Source organism: Haliotis rubra, unplaced genomic scaffold (genome assembly GCF_003918875.1).
Source record: "Haliotis rubra isolate DU_JTF1 unplaced genomic scaffold, ASM391887v1 Scf263, whole genome shotgun sequence".
NCBI classification, from domain to species: Eukaryota; Metazoa; Mollusca; class Gastropoda; order Lepetellida; family Haliotidae; genus Haliotis; species Haliotis rubra.
The window spans coordinates 1,091,267-1,113,792 of record NW_025766703.1 but is presented as its reverse complement, the minus strand read 5'-3'; the positions used below and the strand labels follow the sequence as shown (position 1 = coordinate 1,113,792).

Sequence of the window (22,526 nt, the reverse complement as noted above, 5' to 3'; positions counted from 1 at the left end):
ACTGATGAATCCCGCACAGCAGATGATAAAAATGTAATTTTTGGAGTAAAATTGATATTTTATACTTATCCTGATATTTGGGGAGATGGGAGGGCTGACCTCATGAGTCAGGATAAGTATAAAATATCAATTTTACTCCAAAAATTACATATTTTTCCTTATCCTGACTCATGCTCTTTTCTTGTAGCATCCTCACTGAACGGAGGTGGGAATATCTAATACTTTGGATTTTTAATAATTAGTGATTTGAACTGTGATGATTGTAATAACCCTATGGGAACTTCATAAAGGCACTGAACTGATGAATTCCTGCTGCTAACTTATCAGCTGCCATATAAAAAGGTTATTACCATGTACTTATTATGATAAAGTATATATAACATTAATACAATGCTTAAGACTAATAGACTTAAGCTTGTTAATATGCTAGTATAAACTCCTTAGAGTTTGTTAGCTAAAATACTTTAAGATATAACATAGTACCAAGCTTAAGATATGATTAAACTTGCTAATTATATAATAGCAAACTCTTAGAGTTTGTTAGTTAATATACTTATATGATATAGATATAATGCTGAGCTTAAGATATGAATAAGCTTTAGCTACATATATAATAGCAAAAACTCTGTAGAGTTTGTTAGCTAATATATTTTTATAATATGAGTATAGTACTGTGCTTAAGCTATAATTAACTTAAGCTACATATATAATAGCCAAACTCTGTAGAGTTTGTTAGCTAATATATTTTATAATATGAGTATAGTACTGTGCTTAAGCTATAATTAGCTTGCTACATATATAATAGCCAAACTCTGTAGAGTTTGTTAGCTAATATATATTTATATATATTAGTATAGTACTGAGCTTAAGATATAATTAACTTAAGCTACATATATAGCAAAACTCTGTAGGGTTTTGTTAGCTAATATATTTTACAATATGAGTATAGTAGTGTGCTTAAGATATAATTAACTTAAGCTACATATATATAGCAAAACTCCGTGAGAGTTTGTTAGCTAATATATTTTACAATATGAGTATAGTAGTGTGCTTAAGATATAATGAACTTAAGCTACATATATATAATAGCAAAACTCAGTAGAGTTTGTTAGCTAATATATTTTACAATATGAGTATAGTATTGTGCTTAAGATATTATTAACTTGCTACATATATATAGCCAAAAACTCTGTAGAGTTTATTAGCTAATATGTTTATAGTGTAACCATAGTACTAAGATAAGATTAGACTTAAGCTAAAAGTATATAGCAAAATAAACTCCTTAGAGTTTATTAACTAATATACTCACATGTTAAAAACATAGTACTGAGCTTAAGTATGATGAAACTTAAGCTATATATATAAATAACAAAACTCCGCCGAGTTTTGTTGGCTAATCCTTTATAATGTAAACATACTGCTTAAGATATGATGAAACTTAAGCTAATTGTATAATAGCCAAAACAACCCCTTTAGAGTTTGTTAGCTATGATATAAACCTAGTATTGAGCTTATGAAGGAAAAACTTAAGCTACATATATAATAGCAAGAACTCCGTAGAGTTTGTTAGCTAATACATGTTATAATGTAACCATAAAGCTTAAAATATGATGAAACTAAGCTTAAATATATAATAGCAAAACCCTCTTTAGAGTTTTGATAGCTAATATACCTATATGATATAAACATAGTACTGCTTTTAAGATATGAATAAGCTTAAGTTACATATATAATAGCTAAAACTCTGTAGAGTTTGTTAGCTAATACATGTTATAATATAACCATATTGCTTAGAAATATGATGATACTTAAGCCAAATAGCAAAAACTCTTTAGAGTTTGTTAGCTAATCTACTTATATGATATAAACATAGTACTAAGCTTAAGATATGAATAAGCTTGCTACCTATATAATAGCAAAACCCTTAGAGTTTGTTAGCCAATATATTTTAATACTATGAGTATAGTACTATGCTTAAGGTATAATTAGCTTAAGTTACCTATATAATAGTAAAACTCCGTAGAGTTTGTTAGCTTAATTAACTTAAGCTATGTATAAATATAGCCAAAAACTCTGTAGAGTTTGTTAGCTAATGCATTTATCATGTAACCATAGTATTACTCTTAAGATATGAATAACTTAAGGTAAATATATATAATAACAAACTCTGTAGAGTTGTTAACTTTATATATTGTATGATGTAATAATCATATTACTGTGATGATAAAAGGAACTTAAGTAAATTATACATAGCATGAAGCTATTTAGTATTGTTATAAGATAAGTAAAAATCTGTTAGATTGACTTATCTTCTCCTAGAAACACCGTCAGCTGTTGTATGCGAGGACCATGGGATCAATTGGTGTATACCTGAGACGCCCTCGGTGGTGATATCTCTCAGATAATGGTTTGCAACCACCATGTCGGATTTCCAGAAATAACCCTCCATTATTTCAATCACATTTGTGTAGAAAAATTGTAGAAGTTAAGCAGCTATAATATCATGAGTATTAAGCTCATGGAGGGTCGAATAGGTCCATCCGCATATGCACGTAGTATGACAGTTCTGATCCAAATTGAGATATAGTACATGAGACTTCACTCATGCAAGTTGATGATAGAGGAAATAATCTGTTGCATTTTTTCCTCCTGTTTGGTTTGGTGGAGATAAATTTACAGTGCTCTTGCTGGCCAACTTGATAGAATCATCGTATCATGGGGTCCAAGTATGTCATCCAGGCGTGTTCATAAACCTCACTTGTGAGGTGTTGGAGCACTATATTCATATCCCCAGGTTAGGCTGAAATTTCCGCTTTATTCTCCAAACAGAAGTTTAGTAGGTTTACTAACCATCTAGTTGTGTTAGTCGCTGATGAAATTCAGCTGTAGTTCGAAACGCTGTGGATTTAGATCCACTTGTATCTTCGTCTAGGTAATTAAGCTGCGAAGTCCTTGATCGATGTAGGTGCACAACCAGGTGTGTCTGTCCTCGTTGAACTTTATGTAAAATCGCTTCGACTGCCGATCCCTCGTCTTAACTTGACAGGGGAGGTCTCTAACTTGAAGAAAGGCAGTCTAATCATGAATGTTCAGGTTAACTGGACTGTAATGAGGCTTGCTCGCTCACTGATATATAGTTGTCACTTGTGACGTAAGTCTTGAACTGTGAATTGAGATCGACCTCTGTGTAGGTCGTTGTCCCTCGCGTCCAATCAGAACAAGGCATTTTGATTCTGTATAATACCCGCTGTGATGTCACCGTGTAGCGGGAAAAACCCACCTTGAATAAATTCTTGTCGTTGATATTAGCATAAACGCCGGTCTTCACCGTAGCTTCCCCTGGGTTATCCGAAAGTGACCACGTGTTTCGAGGGTTAATGGTAATCGCGAAAACCTCCGGCCAAATATCTGCGGCTTCTGTAATATTATGCTGGGTAGGTTATTTTCCTGGTTGTCGTGAAGTAATTTCAGTTTGAATATAATTCCGACTTCCCTTATATATAATGGTATAAACAACTTGCAAGTTGTGAGCTTGTAGACTGTATACATGAATGTATCGTCATAATTGTAGAATTAACGTTGAACTTGTTGTACATATTTCTTCTCAGAAACTTTGACGATTAAGAGTTATACTGGCTGTAACAAGGCTGCTGTTCAATTTCGATATTGAATTGTCTGCAGATATGCGTAATGGTCACATGTAGATAATCGTATCGCCGTCCGAGGATTGTATATTAGCAATTTATCACGAGAATAGTTGATTTCTGTGAAGATCTATGAAATGTCGCTGACTAATAATACAGCTGACGTTCTGTGTTGTAAATAGCCTGAGCAATTATCTTCATGTAGGCTTATAGATCGCATCTGGCATACAGTTGATAATCAACTTATGCGGCGTCTTGAACGGACTGGACGAAGCTATATATGACGAAGTGGCTAGTATATGGAAACCTTGGAGGAGACTTCCTCGGTGAACGCCGAGAGACTTCAGCGAAGTTCTCGAAGTATCCCTTCTAGATCTTCTGGGTGAAGTAGACTTGGTGCCTTAGCCAGCGCCATCGACCATCGCGAAGGTGTCGAAGTCAAAGCCCGATTAGTATATATATATATAAAAATATATATATGGCGCTTTGCTTCGCGAACAGCCTCTGTGTTTAACAGGATGTGGGATCGGGCGGCGCTTGCCTAAGTAGGGCCGCATGGATCATCTTATCATATTCAGAAGTCGTTAATACGAAGTCTGGTGATAAGTGTCTAATTGATCGCTCTAGATCTATTTAGGCCAGCCAACATAATGCCTCGCGTCATGGATTCAACAGAACCAATATAATGCATTGTAGTTCTTATACTTGATATCGATGATCAACTTGTCTATGGGTTGATCTTCTCGGAGATTTGTGAGGGGAACGTTGATAGTTTCACGAAGCTCTTGTATAGTCCCTCGATGTCCTTGTAGATGATGATGATCTGGATTCAGGTGTCCCGCGATGCATGCGCTTGGCTTCCTCTCGCGTCCGTCCGGGGAACGACGATATGACCTTCGCTTGAAGGCTTCCGTGATGTCTGATGGTCCGAGTCCACATCTAGGGATGAAACCGCCAAGGTGATGATCTATCCTGCCTTCGCGAAGTCCTTGGCCGGCTGTATCAGGTTCTTTCGCCTTCGCCAAGGCTGTACATCTAGGTCCTTTCCGCCAGCGAAGGCCTTCGGAGCTGTACATCTAGGTCCTTCGTCCAAGGTGGTCCGCGACTTCCTTAGCGAAGGTGACATCGTCCTGGCTGCTCGCTGACCGGGGTGCCTCTGGGGTGCTGTCACGTTGGAGCCTTCGCTGCTCGGACCCTGCTACCGCAGATATAGTGGTCCTCCATGATGTTCATAATTTGTCGCATCATGTCTTCTGGGATGGTCTCGCGGCGAATTCGTCGCCCGGTGCTTTATCTGGCGGTGTTAATGGAGGGGTCCACCGAAAAATCGTCCGACATCAGTGTAGAGGCATCAGGCTGCATGGTGATCTCTGCTGATGTCGCTGTAGCTGTCACCGTCGTTTCTTGTGGCATGCGTCGCCGGGATGATGATCAGCTGATCATCGTAGAGGTCCAGGTCATCGGCTGGAACAATCTCGGTTGAGAAAGTCCTAGTAGACTTCGTTGATTTTCCTCAGAGGTCGACGCTGCCCTGGGTGTGCGCGGCGTCTGCGTTGAGTGTTGGTAATGATGGGACCCTCAGGACGATCATCGCATATCTCTGCGTTGGTACATCAGGCTGCATGCTGATCTGAGCCGACATCGGTCAATCTTTGATGTACATCTGGTATGATGACCGCTGATCATCAAACAGGCCCAAACCGCGATGGGAACGGTCTCGCTGTTGAGATGTGGTAGAAAACCCTCTAGTCTTCTGCTGCGGCGATGGGATGTCTGGGGAAGCAGGATGCTTCTTGAGATGGCGGACTACGCCCCACACCTCTCCACCACTCTAGCGGAACACCACACGGGAGGGAGTCGGCCAACAGCAGTAGACTGGCGAGGGTTCCGTGTATCAGTCATACTAGAGTCTGCATCATGCGACCTATCTCTGCTGCGCGTGCCAAACGCCAAAGTAAATATTAATAAAAGGTAGAATTGGATAAATTAGTACCGCAAACTGCAATGTGAATATAATAAACATGGCTCTGGTCCGTACATCATATTAAAGGGCGGATCAGCAGCAGCATAAAAACGTAATCTGCAATAGTACAGAATTTTCATCAACGTAATCCACTGAAACAAACACGGTCCCGTGAATAAACTGTAGAAAAGCGACTAAATATCAATATATAATCGTTGAAGGATACTTAGCTAAACCTCTATAGATGTCTATACGAGGTAACTAACTAAATATATTTCAAAGGATATAGTGTCGGGAGACACAGGCGCTCTCACGTCCAGCTCACTGGGCGAAGAAGGAGAGAGTGAGGCACATGGGTAGAGGTGGCGCCCTCGTTCCCGGGCTGGAAAGGAGGTAACTCGTGGTGAATACTAATTAGTGATTTTAAATTGAAGGGAGCTTCAATTAGGGAGATACAAGTGTTCCACTATGTTCGCAAGAAGAAGAAGACAAGCAAAAAGAGCATGAGTCAGGATAAGGAAAAATTGATCAATACCAAGTACATATATAATCTTATATTGAGCAGCAGGTGCAACCTGCTTTAGTCAACATGGCTAAAGGTCACATGCAACGTAAAACACAACTTTGCAGATTCAAATCGTCAAAAATGCAAATTCAACTTATAAAGTTAAAAAATAAGACGATGAAAAAAATCACGCGAAATCGGAGTTCAAACGTTTCACTAATTTTCCTCCGACTTTTCTGGGGAAAACGGGTTTCAACAGCTGGGCTGCGCTCATAGCACGTGTGCAGTGAAATAGGTTCGCGCGCAGCTTGGAAGCGGGTTGTCGGGTGAATACTCGGTGAAGGCTTTGGTGTGAGCTATTTTTCTAATGTTTTGTTGATATCTCACAGGCGCGAGCTTTTTATATGTTATGACAGTAAATTAACTGTTTATATAATTTCATTTGTCTATTTCACCACACGCTCTTCTTACCGAGTCACTTTCTCAGTTCGATACTTAAAAGCAATGTCATTATTTAGCGCTTGTACAGAATTTCTAACTGTGATATAGATATGTCGTTGTCACAGACAAAACTCAATGTCTTGTTTTATTGACACCTGTGTGTCTGCCTGCCTGTCTGACAATATTCAATACACAGCTGCTATCACTGACCACATGCAATTTGAACTTAACACCAATCAGGCTATACACCATAAACAAAATGCATTGATTTATGGCCCGAAGTTCGGTCTCTGTCACATTATGTAATTACACAGACAGGCAGGTGTGATACTTGAACACATGACATGTTATGATGTCTGTTGATTGCAAAATGTTATACACAAAAAATGAGCATGTATTTACAAAACCCAACATCTCTATATATACACACACAATGAGCCGTGGAAGGCATCTGCAAATGAACCAGCCGTTACACTTGAGTGCACACCCACCCGCTTTACTGGGTTTCGGTATCCCGCACAAGCAATGTATGATTTTGGGAAGTATAACCAAGTGTACATTATATGTCATGAATAATTTTGCACTTTAATTATGTTTGATTTTTGGTTGCATGTGACCTTTATATGCCTAATTTTGCACCTTTATATGAGGTTGTTCATAAATCCCCATGCTGGTTTTGTCCCATTCAAACAAAACAGACAAAAACGGAAAAAATCTCAAAAACATGTTTTTCAGATGTGAGCTATTTCTGTGTAGCAATTGTGTCTGTGAGGGAAGTGTCCACAGAAGATTTTGTATTTTTTACTTAAAATTTCAACATATTATTTTAAAAATTCAAGATGATGATCATGAAATTTCAAATTCTTATGTTGAAATTTCAAGATCATTGTCTTTAAATTTTAACTTTATATGTATCTTGAAATTTCAACTTAGCATCTTAAAATTTCAACTAAGCTACCTGAATTTTCAACTTAGCAACTTGTATCACAGAAATGCTGTATTTTTATGGGGATTTATGGGGTGCACAAGGGAGACACAAATTGACTGGACATTTTAGATTTTTGTGCCTCGTTGCCACAACGATCTGCTCTAGATTCATCACTGACGCAGAGAAGGATGAGGTTCTCTTCACTCAGTAATAAACTTCATGCTCATAGCTTCTGTGACAATATTTGTGCCCACAAGACAGATACCATCAATCATTATCATTGTTTTACTGAAAAATCAATTTCAATTTCCTATTTTGGGCGAAAATTGTAAAACTGCACTAGAGCAGTCTGCACACAAACAAGTTATAAAACACCAGCCTCTGTAACAAGTTTGATTGATAGAGAATTGATTCTGTTAGCTTTTCTAATTTATGTCTCTTTTTCATGGCCAATGCATTCACAGCAGATGCTGTTTTGTATCAATTGTTAAATGAGCAGATTGGCTATTTCGAAGAATTTTATGGCAGCGAGTCTGATTTGTTCAATTGCCGTTGATTTAATCGTCTGTTTTTTCCCGCTAGGATTATGGTTCTCCTATTCTGTGTATATTGACTGATTGACTGATTGGTTTGTCAATAATCTAACTTCATTGATCCCGATAATTATACAACACTTGTCAGGGACACTGGTCTCATTTATTATGCATGTTTGGGGCCAGCTTCTTTTATGTCCGGACCCCAAATGAGAATTATAATTAAACATTTGCACAAGGACATCATTTGATATTTCAAGGCTAAGTATTTATTGATCGTAAAAATAATCCGGCATCTGGGCTCTGGGCTCCAGGTCCGAATTCATGAAGCATTCACTACGACATTTGTATGAAAAATTAAGAGCTATGATATGACTTAATCCCACGAATGCTTTGTGGATATAGGACCTAGTGTCCTGTGTTTGCCTTCCCTAAACTATATTGATCAATGATTTGTTCATGATTATTGCATTTATTATGATCATAGTAATATAAATATTGATAATATATCTTAAGTTCCAGTAGCTTCCTGTTTTGACGTAATATTAATATTGAAACAGGCCAAACATGTTCAAATCCGGGTTAGAATTGGTCTTCAGCAAGCCATGTTTGTCATAAAAGGTGACTAACGGATTGAGTGGTCAGGCTTGCTGACTTGGTTGACTCATCATATCTCAATTGCATATATTTATACTCATGCTGTTGATCACTGGATTGTCTGGTCCAGACTTGATTATTTACAGACCGCCACCATATAGCTGGAATACTGCTGAGAGTAATGTTGAGTGATGTTAGTGGCTGTTTTGGTTGCACAATGTTATGGTTGTTTCAAGTTATTACACACAAGTTTTGTGGTGGACTTTACGATTATTCACCGATTATGAGCTCCGACTATCAAGCTGCATATAGCCGTCACTACTTAAATCACAATGGCTACCCGAACCTACAGTTGTGAAACATGCCATATACTCAGGCCAATTTCATTTTCATTGTCTTGAAGCTATGGTATCTTTGAAATGTTAAAATCACAAATGGTCTTCGCAGAGAGATTTATTGTTGTTGTGGTATCTTCGGAACACATCTGAAATCACCCCACTATATCATTTTCAAACATGCCACATACAAGGATATGTTTCCTGCTCAGTGTAGCTTCTGCTAGGAAAAGCAAGATTAGCTGTGATGTCAGCTGGAAAGCAAGATTGTCGTGATGTCTGTGTAGCGCTAGAAAAGCAAGATTGTTGTATATCTGTGTAGCGCTGGAAAAGCAAGATTGTCGTATGTCTGTGTAGCGCTGGAAAAGCAAGATTGTTGTATATCTGTGTAGCGCTGGAAAAGCAAGATTGTTGTATATCTGTGTAGCGCTGGAAAAGCAAGATTGTCGTGATGTCTGTGTAGCGCTGGAAAAGCAAGATTGTCGATATCTGTGTAGCTGGAAAGCAAGATTGTTGTATATCTGTGTAGCGCTGGAAAAGCAAGATTGTTGTATATCTGTGTAGCGCTGGAAAAGCAAGATTGTCGTATGTCTGTGTAGCGCTGGAAAAGCGAGATTGTTGTATATCTGTGTAGCGCTGGAAAAGCAAGATTGTTGTATATCTGTGTAGCGCTGGAAAAGCAAGATTGTCGTATGTCTGTGTAGCGCTAGAAAAGCAAGATTGTCGTATGTCTGTGTAGCGCTAGAAAAGCAAGATTGTCGTATGTCTGTGCAGCCATTGTGTAGCTGGAAAGCAAAGATGTCATATGTCTGTGTAGCCTCGCCAGAAAAGCAAGATTATGATGTCTGTGTAGCGCTAGAAAAGCAAGATTAACGACATGTCTGTGTAGATGTCGGTAGGCGAAAAGCAAGATTGTCATATGTCTGTGTAGCTCTAGAAAAGCAAGATTGTCGTATGTCTGTGTAGCCCTAGAAAAGCAAGATTGTCGTATGTCAGTGTAGCCCTAGAAAAGCAAGATTGTCGTATGTCTGTGTAGCGCTGGAAAAGCAAGATTGTCGTATGTCAGTGTTAAGGTATAGGAGTTCCGATCACCTTAGAACTAAGATTTGCTTTGTACAATGACACCTGACGGCAGGTTCACAGATCTACCATTGTATCATACCAGGCACCCAATTTACTGCTGGGTGGACAGAGGCAATTTTGAACAAACTCACTTGCTTAAGGTGAGATTAAGGTGAGACCACATCTTTGTGGGGCAGGCTGAAGTTCCAGAAACTCTCAGGAGTCAAGCTTTGGTGTGTTAGGAGATACACTGTAAGGTATCACAAGGTCTAACCCTAAACCTTTTAAAACAGGCCGTGAACCAGGCCTTGTTTCCTTTTTCGAGTGAGTGAGTGAGTTTAGTATTACACCACATTTAGCAATATTCCAGCCATATGAAATGGGCTTCAAACTTTGTATCCACGTGGGGAATCGAACCCGGATCTTCGGCGTGACGAGCAAACACTTTAACCACTAGGCTACTCCAACTCCTTTTGGAAGGGATTTGACTACACCCAACCTACAGTTTTGGAACTCACAATGCACATGAACCATCTCTCCTGCTCATAAGATATTTCAAAGCTGTTCAGTCTTCCGGGTGACAAGTGCTAACTAAACAGGGACACTCCCCACCTTACAATTCTGAAAGACGCAAATGTACAACAAGTCCCTCTCCTGTTCAGGAGGCGTCGTAAAGCTATGGCCTCTTCAAGTGACGAGTGAATCCTTAAAACATGAACTACTGAAAGAAGCCGTGCACACTGACCTTGTCTCCTTCTCGGAGGGGGTTTCACAGCTGCTCGCGATGCTGGAATCCTCGGACTCCAGGGAGTTGAAACTTTTACAGTTACTTTCTCGTAACCGTCGTTCCTCCCACTGCGCCCGCCCCTCGTCTGCAGCACGACGCTTCAGCTCCTCAATACGCTTACGTTCCTGGTCGATTATTATGTTCCCTGCAGAAGAACATGTAAAATGTGAGATTTGAATCTTATTGAAGATGAATATCATTTTCTTTGTGTCTGTACAGCCTACCATATTTTGAGAAATATGTATATTGAGAAACATTACTTTGTACATCATAATATTTATAGATTCATATCTCTACTAACCTATTCTACCAAGGAACATCTATAAAATTTGTCAGTGTTTCTAATTATCCTACACAAACAAAATGTACTTCGTACTGCCTAATAATATTGTCTGTAAATGAAGATTGATTGAGATCCTGAAAGGATGAGGCAAGCTAAGAGCAATTTTGTTTTTGTTGAAATTTGGCAATTATTTACGTAGGAAACCATGTTATGGAACTCACTGAATTGTTCCAGTATCTGACGATGAATATATGTCCTTAAAAAAAATGTTCCTTCTGAAACTTTTGCAAAATTTAAGAGGGGTAACAGAGATGAGAGTTTTCCTTTGGGCAAGATAAACGTTTCAGCGGTTTTGTAATTAATGTCAGTACATAACAGTTCTAATCATATGGGGGATGTTTCTTTTCTTTGTTGTTTAACAGCATTAGTCCACCAATACACAGGTAGTCCATTATCAAGACTTGACCAGACAATCTTTTGACTCATATCATTAAAAAATTAATTCCTTAATTTTACACGTTGATTTCAACAGTTTTGACAGAATGCACTGCATCCTCAGTGAGTGAGTGAGAGAGAGAGAGAGAGAGAGAGAGAGAGAGAGAGAGAGAGAGAGAGAGAGAGAGAGAGAGAGAGAGAGAGAGGAGGGAAGATTTAATGACACTTCAGCATTATTTCAACCATATCATGTCTAAAACTAGTTCTAAATTCATAATAAATACATATAATATATGAAAATCAAATCAAAAAGGATTGTAAATTTACTAGATTATCACAAAAGAGAGAGAGAGAGAGAGAGAGAGAGGGAGAGAGAGAGAGATAGAGAGAGAATAGGAACAATTAGATAGAGGGAGAGGGAGAGAGAGAGAGAGAGAGAGAGAGGGAGGGAGGGAACCAGAGAGAGAGAAAGAGACCGAGAGAAACACAGAGACAGCGCGAGAGAGTTCTTCATTCAACTCAGTGATCAAATAGGCCTTGAAGAGTTACCTCCCTTTACTATGTATAGCATTGATTTGTACACATTGAGAGAACCGAGCCAAGCAATGCCAAACACTATCTGTCAACCATGGAGGTTAGATTTTGCTCGAGTTAACCAGCATTAATCAAGGTGTACCTAAGGCAAAATGTCTAAATTGCAACCATAGTTATAACAATGGCTGCTCTTAGAGGGACAAACAAGCCGTTGCTACAGTTGTTGTTTTACGCCACACTCAGCAGTTTTCCAGCTATTACACGGTGCTCTGTATATAATCAAGATGGACGGACAATCCAGTGATTGACATCATGAGCATCGATCTACGCAACTGGGATACAATGACATGTGTGAACCAAGTCAGTGAGCCTGACAACCCGATCCTGTTATGCGCCTCTTTCAAGCATGGGGTGCTGAAGCCCAGTAGCCATTGCAGTAACAATGATTTGTTGTATTACAGGGGTGGAAATAACTTTAAAATTGCTAGTGTACTCCAGTACAGTGGCACATGTAAAATCACTTGCCCTGATAATTTTTCCGCTATACCGGACGATTTTCTTGGTGATTTTTTAAATAAACAACATTATTAACATTGGAATGTCAACTCGACACCGGTACAGTGTGATATACAAAAGTGCTTGCCCGACAGAAAAAAACACTGGACTCGGACGTCGGGCAATGGGTTATTTCCGACCCTGTATTTCATATATTAAACAGAAAAGGTACAATTGCAGCTTTGTCAAGAAATGAAAAACTTGTAAACTCTCATATCCATGTGGCATTGCAATAAACAACGTATAGAACATCAAACAAGGTGAAATATCATCCTCAACGGTGTTTAGTGACAATATAATATATATGTCAACAATGAAAAGTTAAATTTCCCTGAGGCATATCCTGGGGCGCAAAGACCATCAATAACACTAATTGTATTCATTAAAGGCTTGGTCAAGGTAGAATTGGTCACTGAATGAATAAATGAAACTGATTGGCTTGACCACTGAGGTCACTTGGAGCTTGGCAGTGAGAGTACTGCACCCCAATAGTTCAGTAGAAGGGTCAACTTGGGTCAACTGAAGTATGAGGTACAGTAAATTATGTTTCTAACAAACAGGGTTGGTGCGGTAGCCTAGTGGTTAAAGTTGCAGTAAATTATGTTTCGCAAACAGTGGACCCCATACACCCAGTTTTGATTCCATACATGGGTACCATGTGCTCTCTCTCCATATCCCTCCCTTCCTTAATGAACCAGTGGACATAACTGTCTTAAATCAGTTTACATGAGTTAACATGGGTCAATCAGGGTCATCTTGGCTTATATCTTGATCAAGGGTTAATTTTGATCATCCAGGATTTTCAAATCGAACGTAAAACCCTCTAATGGTGAAAGTATTTTGAGATTAAAAAAACTTCAATCTTTACTTGATTTCTAAACAGCTTACCTTGCTGTTCCAAGAAAAGTGATCTGTTTCTTTCAATATCTTCCAATGTTGCGGACTTCTTCCGTTCGTGATCTACAGGAATGTCACTCCGAGACAGCTTCCTCACTGGACTCTCCAGGTAGTCTCTCCTTCGGAACGAAGTCTCCTAAAGGAAATAAAACCACATAAAACCATGTAAAAAATGAAAATGCTCAAATTCTATATCAGTTTTATGAAAACGGCAGAAGAATATTTTCAAAAAGATAAAACCAAGAAATGTTTAAAATGCACTTGCTTACAATGTGTGCAGAGCACTTTTATACCATTCTGGCACAATATTCACTCACAAAAAGGCTAAAAAACAGCTTTATAAAGTCCTTGTGCATCAAAACAAATATTTATATCAAGATTATTTTGCTTTAATAATGTTTTGAATTTCTCTAATTATCTCCAATTAAGGCCAGACCAATTTTTATCCTTGTTTTACGGATCCGCCAGTTGTATTTTTTCAAGAATAAGAAACAAAATAAAAATAAATTTTCCCTGCTCGAAAAATATATTCCTAATGTTAAGATATATGGGAGCGAGACTTTGACTACGCAAAGTAGTTTATTGGACACTAAAACACTGGTATCTGTTCCCAGAGACTTTACACGGAATTATCTAACAATATTTGTGTTAGAAATCAGTTCTTTGAGCACCTCAGCGAGTGTGAACTTGAAAAACAATGCCTTTGAAAAACTCGTGGGTTTTTGCTTTGACTGGTAATTTTTTTCCCCTCCTGCCTTTAGGTTATCTGAACACAAAAATCTGTAAAACGAGAAATAAAATTGGTCTGACCTAAAATACATGTTCACAATATTGGGAACTACGTGTATTAAGTTAATTAAATTTTGAACTGATAAATGTTTTCTTTCCACAATTATTGAAATAGCTACTATTAAAATAGTTTTCAATAACTGGATATATTTCCTCAATATAGCTACTATGTTTAAATATAAAAAAAATTAAAAAAGAAAGTTTATTTAAAGTTAAAACCTTTAGAATATTGTGCCATGAAATTTTCCACATAGCAGGCTGACGACCAAAACATGCATGAACACTGATAGCCAGAAACTAAAGGACATTCATGCAGGAGAAATGTAAAACAGAATTCTAGTTTTGCATTCTTAACACTGTCCTAATCTACAGAGATCTCACAACAACCAATTTCACATTTGCAGTTCACATAATCCATTGAGGCAGTGAGTAAGCATATCTCACAACTTTTTCAAATTTTCATTTTATTAACCAACATATAGGAGACAAGACGTGTTGATATTTGTTATTTAGCATATTCAGCAATTATTCCAGCTATATGAACCCTGTCAGTAAATAATCAAATAATCAAGTCTGGACCAGACAATCCAGTGACTGATATCATGAGCATCAATCAACACAGTTAGGATACTATGACACGCAATGCACAGAATCTGACCATCTGATCCATTTCATCGCCTTCGACAACAAGAATAGATTGCGAGGGGCTTATTTTTTTTACCCAGAATTCTCACTAGTTTAAAGATCCTTAATCGGAGATTGAAGAAACTTATAGTCCGAAGGTTGACCCATAGGGCCAGGTCACTTGGATCACTAACAAGAAAGACACAAGCTGTCAGAATCTCCTCATGTGACAATTTTCATACTCATGTTTTTGTGTGTTTGTTTGTTGTTTAATGCCACGCTCAGCAATATTATAGCTACATGTCGGCGGTCTGTATATAATCAAGTCTGGACTAGACAATCCAGTGATCAACAGAATGAGCATCGACCTATGCAATAGGGAACCGATGACATGTCAGCCAAGTCAGCGAGCCTGACCACCCGATCCAGTTAGTCGTCTCTTACGACAAGCATGGGTTACTGAAGATCAATTCTAACCCAGATCTTCAGTGAGTGAGTTTAGTTTTACGCCGCACTCAGCAATATTCCAGCTATATGGCGGCGGTCTGTAAATAATCAAGTCTGGACCAGACAATCCAGTGATCAACAGCATGAGCATCAATCTGCGCAATTGGGAACCAATGACATGTGTCAACCAAGCCAGCGAGCCTGACTACCCGATCCCGTTAGTCGCCTCTTACGACAAGCATGGGTTACTGAAGATTCATTCAAACCCGGACCTTCACGGATCCATGGATGTTCAAAGTTTCATGTCCATGCAATACTGTGGAACCGCTCTGATCCTGCTACTCAAGGGGAACCTGTTAAGGTGTATTCTGTAGACTACAGCACTAACGACCTTAATGAACGAAACAAAGAGTACTGAAACAGTGTGGTGTTTGTTGTAAATGAAATGTGCATAGATGAAATGAAGGGTCTCAAAGAACAAATTGAATTATTACCTGAATGGAAAGGGAAAAAAATATTAAAGGAAAAAAAAAAAATATTAAAGAAAAAAAAAATTTTTTTTTTTTTTTTATAACCACCTCTCAACATTTTCAAGTACACACCACTTTTTAAGATTATTTTAAAATAATATAGTTTACAATCCTTCCTTGACATAAAAAAAATCTTTAGAGCATTCATGATTGAAAGCCAGAGGTTACAATCAGGAAATAATGACATTTTATTTTTGAAGCATTACTCAGGACATGACCTTTGCTGAACTTAAAACAATTTTGTCCAAGATATTTGTTATGGATTAAGCTTCTTTATTATTTCCCACACAACAATTCGGGACCAGATCCCTTCATCCAGATCCATAGAAAATATCTAGGACATCTATATACAACTTCTAAATGCTGCTAAAAGACATCAAAACAATTTTGCTTATTTTCCAAACTGGTCCAGGCACTATTAGTCTAAATCTACACTTCCATGAATTCATGGCTTCTGAATGCAAAAATTACATATTTTAAAATGGCAAGATACTGAAAACTGATTGATTATATCTGTTTTCAGGATAAAGATTTTGACTGTATCGAACATGATTTCTTATTTATAAGATCGCAGGATTTTTTATTCATTTAACCTAAATTTGAACACAGAGTGTGCTGAAATATATATTGCCAAAACAATTTTTCAGCTTCTCTTATTTCAGCATCATTTCTCGGTCAGTCTTGTAACCCAACCCAACCCAACTGAAAACACCAAATTACAGAATTAAATATTCTTAGTGTAAACTAGCCAAATGAAATATTTGCAAAAGTAAGTCATCAATCATTAAATATAAAATGGCCTAGTTATTAAGACTTTGAGACCCTTGTCGTGACAACAAACATGGTGGCCAGTGTTTCCATGGTAACATGGTATACCTCCAGTTCTAGATCTGATAAGAAGGCACTAGAGTCTCCTGACTCATCTGGATCAGGCAGCGCCAGCGACTGACACAGTGCCTGAATCTGCTGGTCAACCTCAGTCACTTTAGCTTTCTCCTGAAAATCAAATTCTTTCATTACCATGGTTACGGGATAAAGGCAACATCACATATGAGTTTTAAGTCAGCAGTCACTGGCTGAAAAAGAATCTCATGTGAATTTTGAAAGTTTGGTCAAATTGAAATGAACATTTAAAAAATATATATGAAAAAACATTATAAAATGTTTAAAAAACACTTAGCACAAGCCACTGATTTCACAAAGGACATAAAACAAAGCAAACACTAAACCAAAAATTGAAAACACTGAGAGGACTTCTAACAATCAAAAGAAGAAAAAATATTACCACACAAAAGCAAAAGAATGTTGATGCAGACAAAAAACATGCAAGCCACCACGGGTGCTAATGAGTGCATAAAGATGTCTAACACAATACTTGTAACAGATGAAACACATGAATGAGTGAATATTGTTTTATGCCACAGTCAGCACTGTTCCAGCTACGTCACACAGCCATTGAGTCAGGATCAGCAAAACCAATGGTTGATAGCATAATCAAAGACACAGGTAACCACGACAACCAATCAGGTCTCATCCATCCCTGATAGCTCGAGCTGTATCTGAGTGTGTGGTTTCAGCTTTAACAAGGCCTTGGCAATGTTCTGATGTAGAAGTTGGTGGAGTTGGTGTAGTCATAGCTGACTGACTGAGTTTGGTTTTACGCTTTTAGCAATATTCCAGCAATGTTCCGCATGGCAACAGCAGAAATGGGACACCAGAAATGGGGGATTCACATCTGATGTAGAGCCAATTGCTTTAACCAGTCATAGCAAGAAACCAGGAGCTTATTCTGCCCTGAATCTCTCTGCTGACATGCACACAGTTCGTTTGTTGAGTGAGTTTAGTTTTACGCCGCACTCAGCAATATTCCAGCTATACGGCAGCGGTCTGTAAGTAATCAGGCCTGGATCAGACGATCCAGTGATCAACAGCAGGTGTCTGGAATTCACATTCCAGTGAAAGCATGATGATAAGCTGTCACCAATCCTGTGTCTCTTGAACCAATCCTTCAGTTCTCCTACAACCAGCACTGGTACCAATGAAGAATTGGTCTTCAGCAACTCATGATTGTCATTAGAGGCGACAAATGGGACTGGGTGGTCAGGCTCGCTGACTTGGTTGACACATGTCATCATATCCCTATTGCGTAGATCGATGTTCATGCTGTTGATCACTGGATTATCTGGTCATGACTTGATTATTTACATACCGCCGCCGTACAGCTGGAATATTGCTCAGTGCAGCTTTAAACAACAAACAAACCATTATTGGTACTGAGGCTTATTGTAACAAGAAATCCTCGAGGGATTAATTCTCTGTTTGACCCAGTTTATTAGACAGAAGAAAGTGGATTGTTCATCGTAACAAGTTTGTCCATTGATTGTTAGTTCAAACTTCCCTGTCCTACCTTTCTGAAGAGGTCGACCAGTTGGAGGCGATCCTTCTCCAGACCTTCAAGGTCATTCTTGACAACACTGATCATGTCTTTCTGCTGATGGTCGATTTCTTGGAGTCGTTCCTAAAACCAATTTGTACAGATTGAAACATGACCTTAACATGATTTTGTGGCTTCAAGAACATTGATTTGTAGTTTATAGGACAATGTCATTGTGGCTTATAGGACAATGATATTATAGTACTTATATGATATTTAAACCAACGCAGAGCGTGAGGTTTTAAATGAACAATTTAGAGCTATTATAATTTCGTTATATACCTCGATATTTTTCCAACACAGTAGGTTTATCTCATTCTCATGACAATTTTATGAACAATTTCAGGTGGAGCTCTTTCTTTGACCTCTGCTAATCAATACATTGAAGCTGAGCTCCATTCCAATCTCTTCATTGGTATTTTTAGTGGCAAACCGTCAATGACTAACAAACACCAGATTCAGTAATATCAAATCACGTTTGTTCTGAATGCATCAATCACCAATCATTAACTGATAAGTTGGAAAACATATATCAAATAAGTTTCAAAACCCAAGTCACATTTGAAAATTACCAGAAAACCCTTTCCCCACCAGAATAGTGGCAGTCAACCTCATGGCCTTGACGGCTTTTCTCAAGTCATTGTTTACATTTGGAAAGATACTACAGGAGAGCCACTGACAGTTTGGCATGGGTTAACCTGATTGTATGATATCTAATTACTGGTACTGGTACAAAATTATTGTAACACTGTAGCTTAGAAATTGTAGTTTATAGACAATCATGTGTACTTTGTGCTTAATTCTCTGATATTTTTTCTACCCATGGTAAAATCTTATTTGAAATGAAGGAAGATTACACTGTTTCCTTTGAACACAAAATAAAACAACTGGGCCAGACTTACCTCCCTTGCCTTGTATTTCTTCAGAAGAATGTTCTTGTCCTGTACAACTTGGTCATTCAGGTGCTCCTTCTGTTCCTCGAACCGACTCTCTCTCTGTAGAAAGAAAACGGTGAAAATTAGTGTTCCATTATGTTTATGATTTAATAATTAACATATGTTATATTTGGGATTACACTTTCTTAGTAAAGTATGGATTCTTTTTCTTGTATCAGTTACCCTAATATCACTTTAATAATATAATAATAGAATTTTAAAATTATAACTCATCTGCAAAGTTTGATGGACTAGGAATTTCCAAAGACAGCAAATTAATATAGTATTAGCCTTAATAGTAAAGGTGCATCAGAAATGGGCTCTTAACTGGCATTGAACACTGTTCTGATTCTTCAGGTGAGGTCATCTCACCTCAAACTGCTGGAGCTCCAGGTCAGAACTCACCTCAAACTGCTGGAGCTCCAGGTGAACTCACTCAAACTGCTGGAGCTCCAGGTCAGAACTCACCTCAAACTGCTGGAGCTCCAGGTCAGAACTCACCTCAAACTGCTGGAGCTCCAGGTCAGAACTCACCTCAAACTCCTGGAACTCCAGGTCAGAACTCACCTCAAACTGCTGGAGCTCCAGGTCAGAACTCACATCAAACAGCTGGAACTCCAGATCAGACCTCACCTCAAACTGCTGGAACTCAAGGTCTCCAGGTCAGAACAGAACATCAAACTCCTGGAACTCCAGGTCAGAACTCACCTCAAACTGCTGGAACTCCCAGGTCAGAACTCACCTCAAACTGCTGGAACTCCAGATCAGACCTCACCTCAAACTGTTGGAACTCAAGGTCAGACCTCACCTCAAACTGCTGGAGCTCCAGGTCAGAACTCACCTCAAACTGTTGGAACTCCAGGTCAGAACTCACCTCAAACTGCTGGAACTCCAGGTCAGAACTCACCTCAAACTGCTGGAACTCCAGGTCAGAACTCACCTCAAACTGCTGGAGCTCCAGGTCAGAACTCACCTCAAACTGCTGGAGCTCCAGGTCAGAACTCACCTCAAACTGCTGGAGCTCCAGGTCAGAACTCACCTCAAACTGCTGGAACTCCAGGTCAGAACTCACCTCAAACTGCTGGAGCTCCAGGTCAGAACTCACCTCAAACTGCTGGAGCTCCAGGTCAGAACTCACCTCAAACTGCTCCAGGTCGAACTCCAGGTCAGAACTCACCTCAAATTGCTGGAGCTCCAGGTCAGAACTCACCTCAAACTGCTGGAGCTCCAGGTCAGAACTCACCTCAAACTGCTGGAGCTCCAGGTCGGAACTCACCTAAAACTGCTGGAACTCCAGGTCAGAACTCACCTCAAACTGCTGGAACTCCAGGTCAGAACTCACCTCAAACTGCTGGAACTCCAGGTCAGAACTCACCTCAAACTGCTGGAACTCCAGGTCAGAACTCACCTCAAACTGCTGGAACTCCAGGTCATCGTAGATCCTCCGCTGGTTGTCGAGGACCTCCTGCTCCAGCTGGTACTTCTCCTGCAACGTCTCCTCTTCCTCCGTTGCCTCGCAACCTTCCAGCTGTTGCTCCGTCTCGTAGTGTTTCTCCTCCAACTCGCGCAGCTTGCCTCGCTCCTGCTCCAGGATCTGCAGCTCCTGGAGGCACAGAGTGAGTGAGTGAGTTGAGTTTTATGCCGTTTTTACCAATATTCCAGCAACATCACAGCGGGGACATCATTTGCCTCACACATTGTACTCATGTGGGGAATCAAACATGGGTCTCTGGTGTGAGGAGCAAATGTTTTAACTACTAGGCTATCCACCTTCTACAGTGAGTGAGTGAGTAGTACTTAGAACAGTACAACAAGGAGACATATGTCAGCTGGAGAAAATCCCAAACTGAAACCATCCTTACAACTCAGTTGAAACCTATTATCAGGGCATTGTGGAGACAGATGAGGTTAGGTGAAATTGGGTTTATCGTCGCAGGGACCAACAAGTACCATATTTCAACGTCTTTTGGTATGACGTGGCTGGGGATTGAACCTGCGACCTTCTGCTCTCCAGGCCGACGCTCTAACCCCTACACCAAATAATCATATCATATCATCATAAGAGTGACAATTCATGTCATCGCCTCACTTTAAGTCATCAAATCAACAATAAATTGCCCCTTATAACCAGAGTGAGTGAGTGAGTTTAGTTTTACGCCGCTTTTAGCAATATTCCAGCTATATCATGGCGGGGAACACCAGAAATGGGCTTCACATATTGTACCCATCTGGGGAATTGAACCCAGGTCTTCGGCGTGATGAACGAACGCTTTAACCACTACGTTACCCCACTGCCCCACTTATAACCAGAATAGGTTGTCAGGAACCAAGATCCTAACAGGTCAACAATTCTAGGATCCTGGCACACCAAAGGGACGTAAGTCTGCTTAGTAAATAGCATCCCAATGACAGCCCCTCGGTTCACCCACATCTCACAGTCATGTTCATCATTCGACCATGATATAATGATCATGATCATACCAGTCCTAATTGGTACAAACACCTCGCCTATCTTGTCACACACATGCACATATACAATACTATGCAATTATATGATTCATATATGCTAATAGAGACTATGCTATACACACACAGCAAGGACTAAATTGTGTTCATTATATATTCTCATCTACATCTTGAAATATAACACACCCCTAACAACTGTCCCAAGAGATAGTCAAAACTGCCATATGAGATGATCAGATAATAGAAGTCATTCCCCCTACAACTAACCACTTGAAATGAGTACTAAACAAAATGCATCCCTAACAACTTACTGACTGAAATGAATAGATTTCCTAACAACTAGTCTCTTGAAATGAATAGATAATATATTACATTCCTCACAACTAACATCAGATAAATATAAACTTGTATTTACTACCACCTCATGAGAGTAGATAACAGAATAGATTCCCCTAAAAACTATATTCTAACTATAATACATTCCTAACAACTTATTGATTCAAATGAATAGAAAGATGCACACCAACTACCAGCTTGAGATAAGTAGATAATATAAAAATGATTCTAGAAACTAACAGTTGAGATGAATAGATACTATAATACTTTCTTAACAATCACCATGAGATAAGTAGATATTATAATACATTCCTAACCACTGCCACTTGAGAGGAGTAGATAACACTTTCCTAACAACTAATCCTGTAGATGAGGTTTAGATTTGGTTTGTTGTGTAACGCCGCACTCAAAAATATTCCAGATATATAGCGGTGGTCTGAAGATGAGGAAATCTATTATATATTAT

At 39.0% G+C, this 22,526-nt stretch overlaps 1 protein-coding gene across 1 annotated transcript in view; it reads right to left on the bottom strand.

Moving 5' to 3' along the window:
* The window catches only part of LOC124280258 (pleckstrin homology-like domain family B member 1), a 73,140-nt gene that overhangs the window by 43,802 nt on the left and 6,812 nt on the right, over window positions 1-22,526 (bottom strand). The window contains 6 exon segments of the mRNA XM_046716155.1: window positions 10,754-10,940; window positions 13,491-13,635; window positions 16,766-16,885; window positions 18,297-18,407; window positions 19,226-19,318; window positions 20,667-20,861. Of these exon segments, the coding sequence (XP_046572111.1) occupies window positions 10,754-10,940; window positions 13,491-13,635; window positions 16,766-16,885; window positions 18,297-18,407; window positions 19,226-19,318; window positions 20,667-20,861 (851 nt within the window).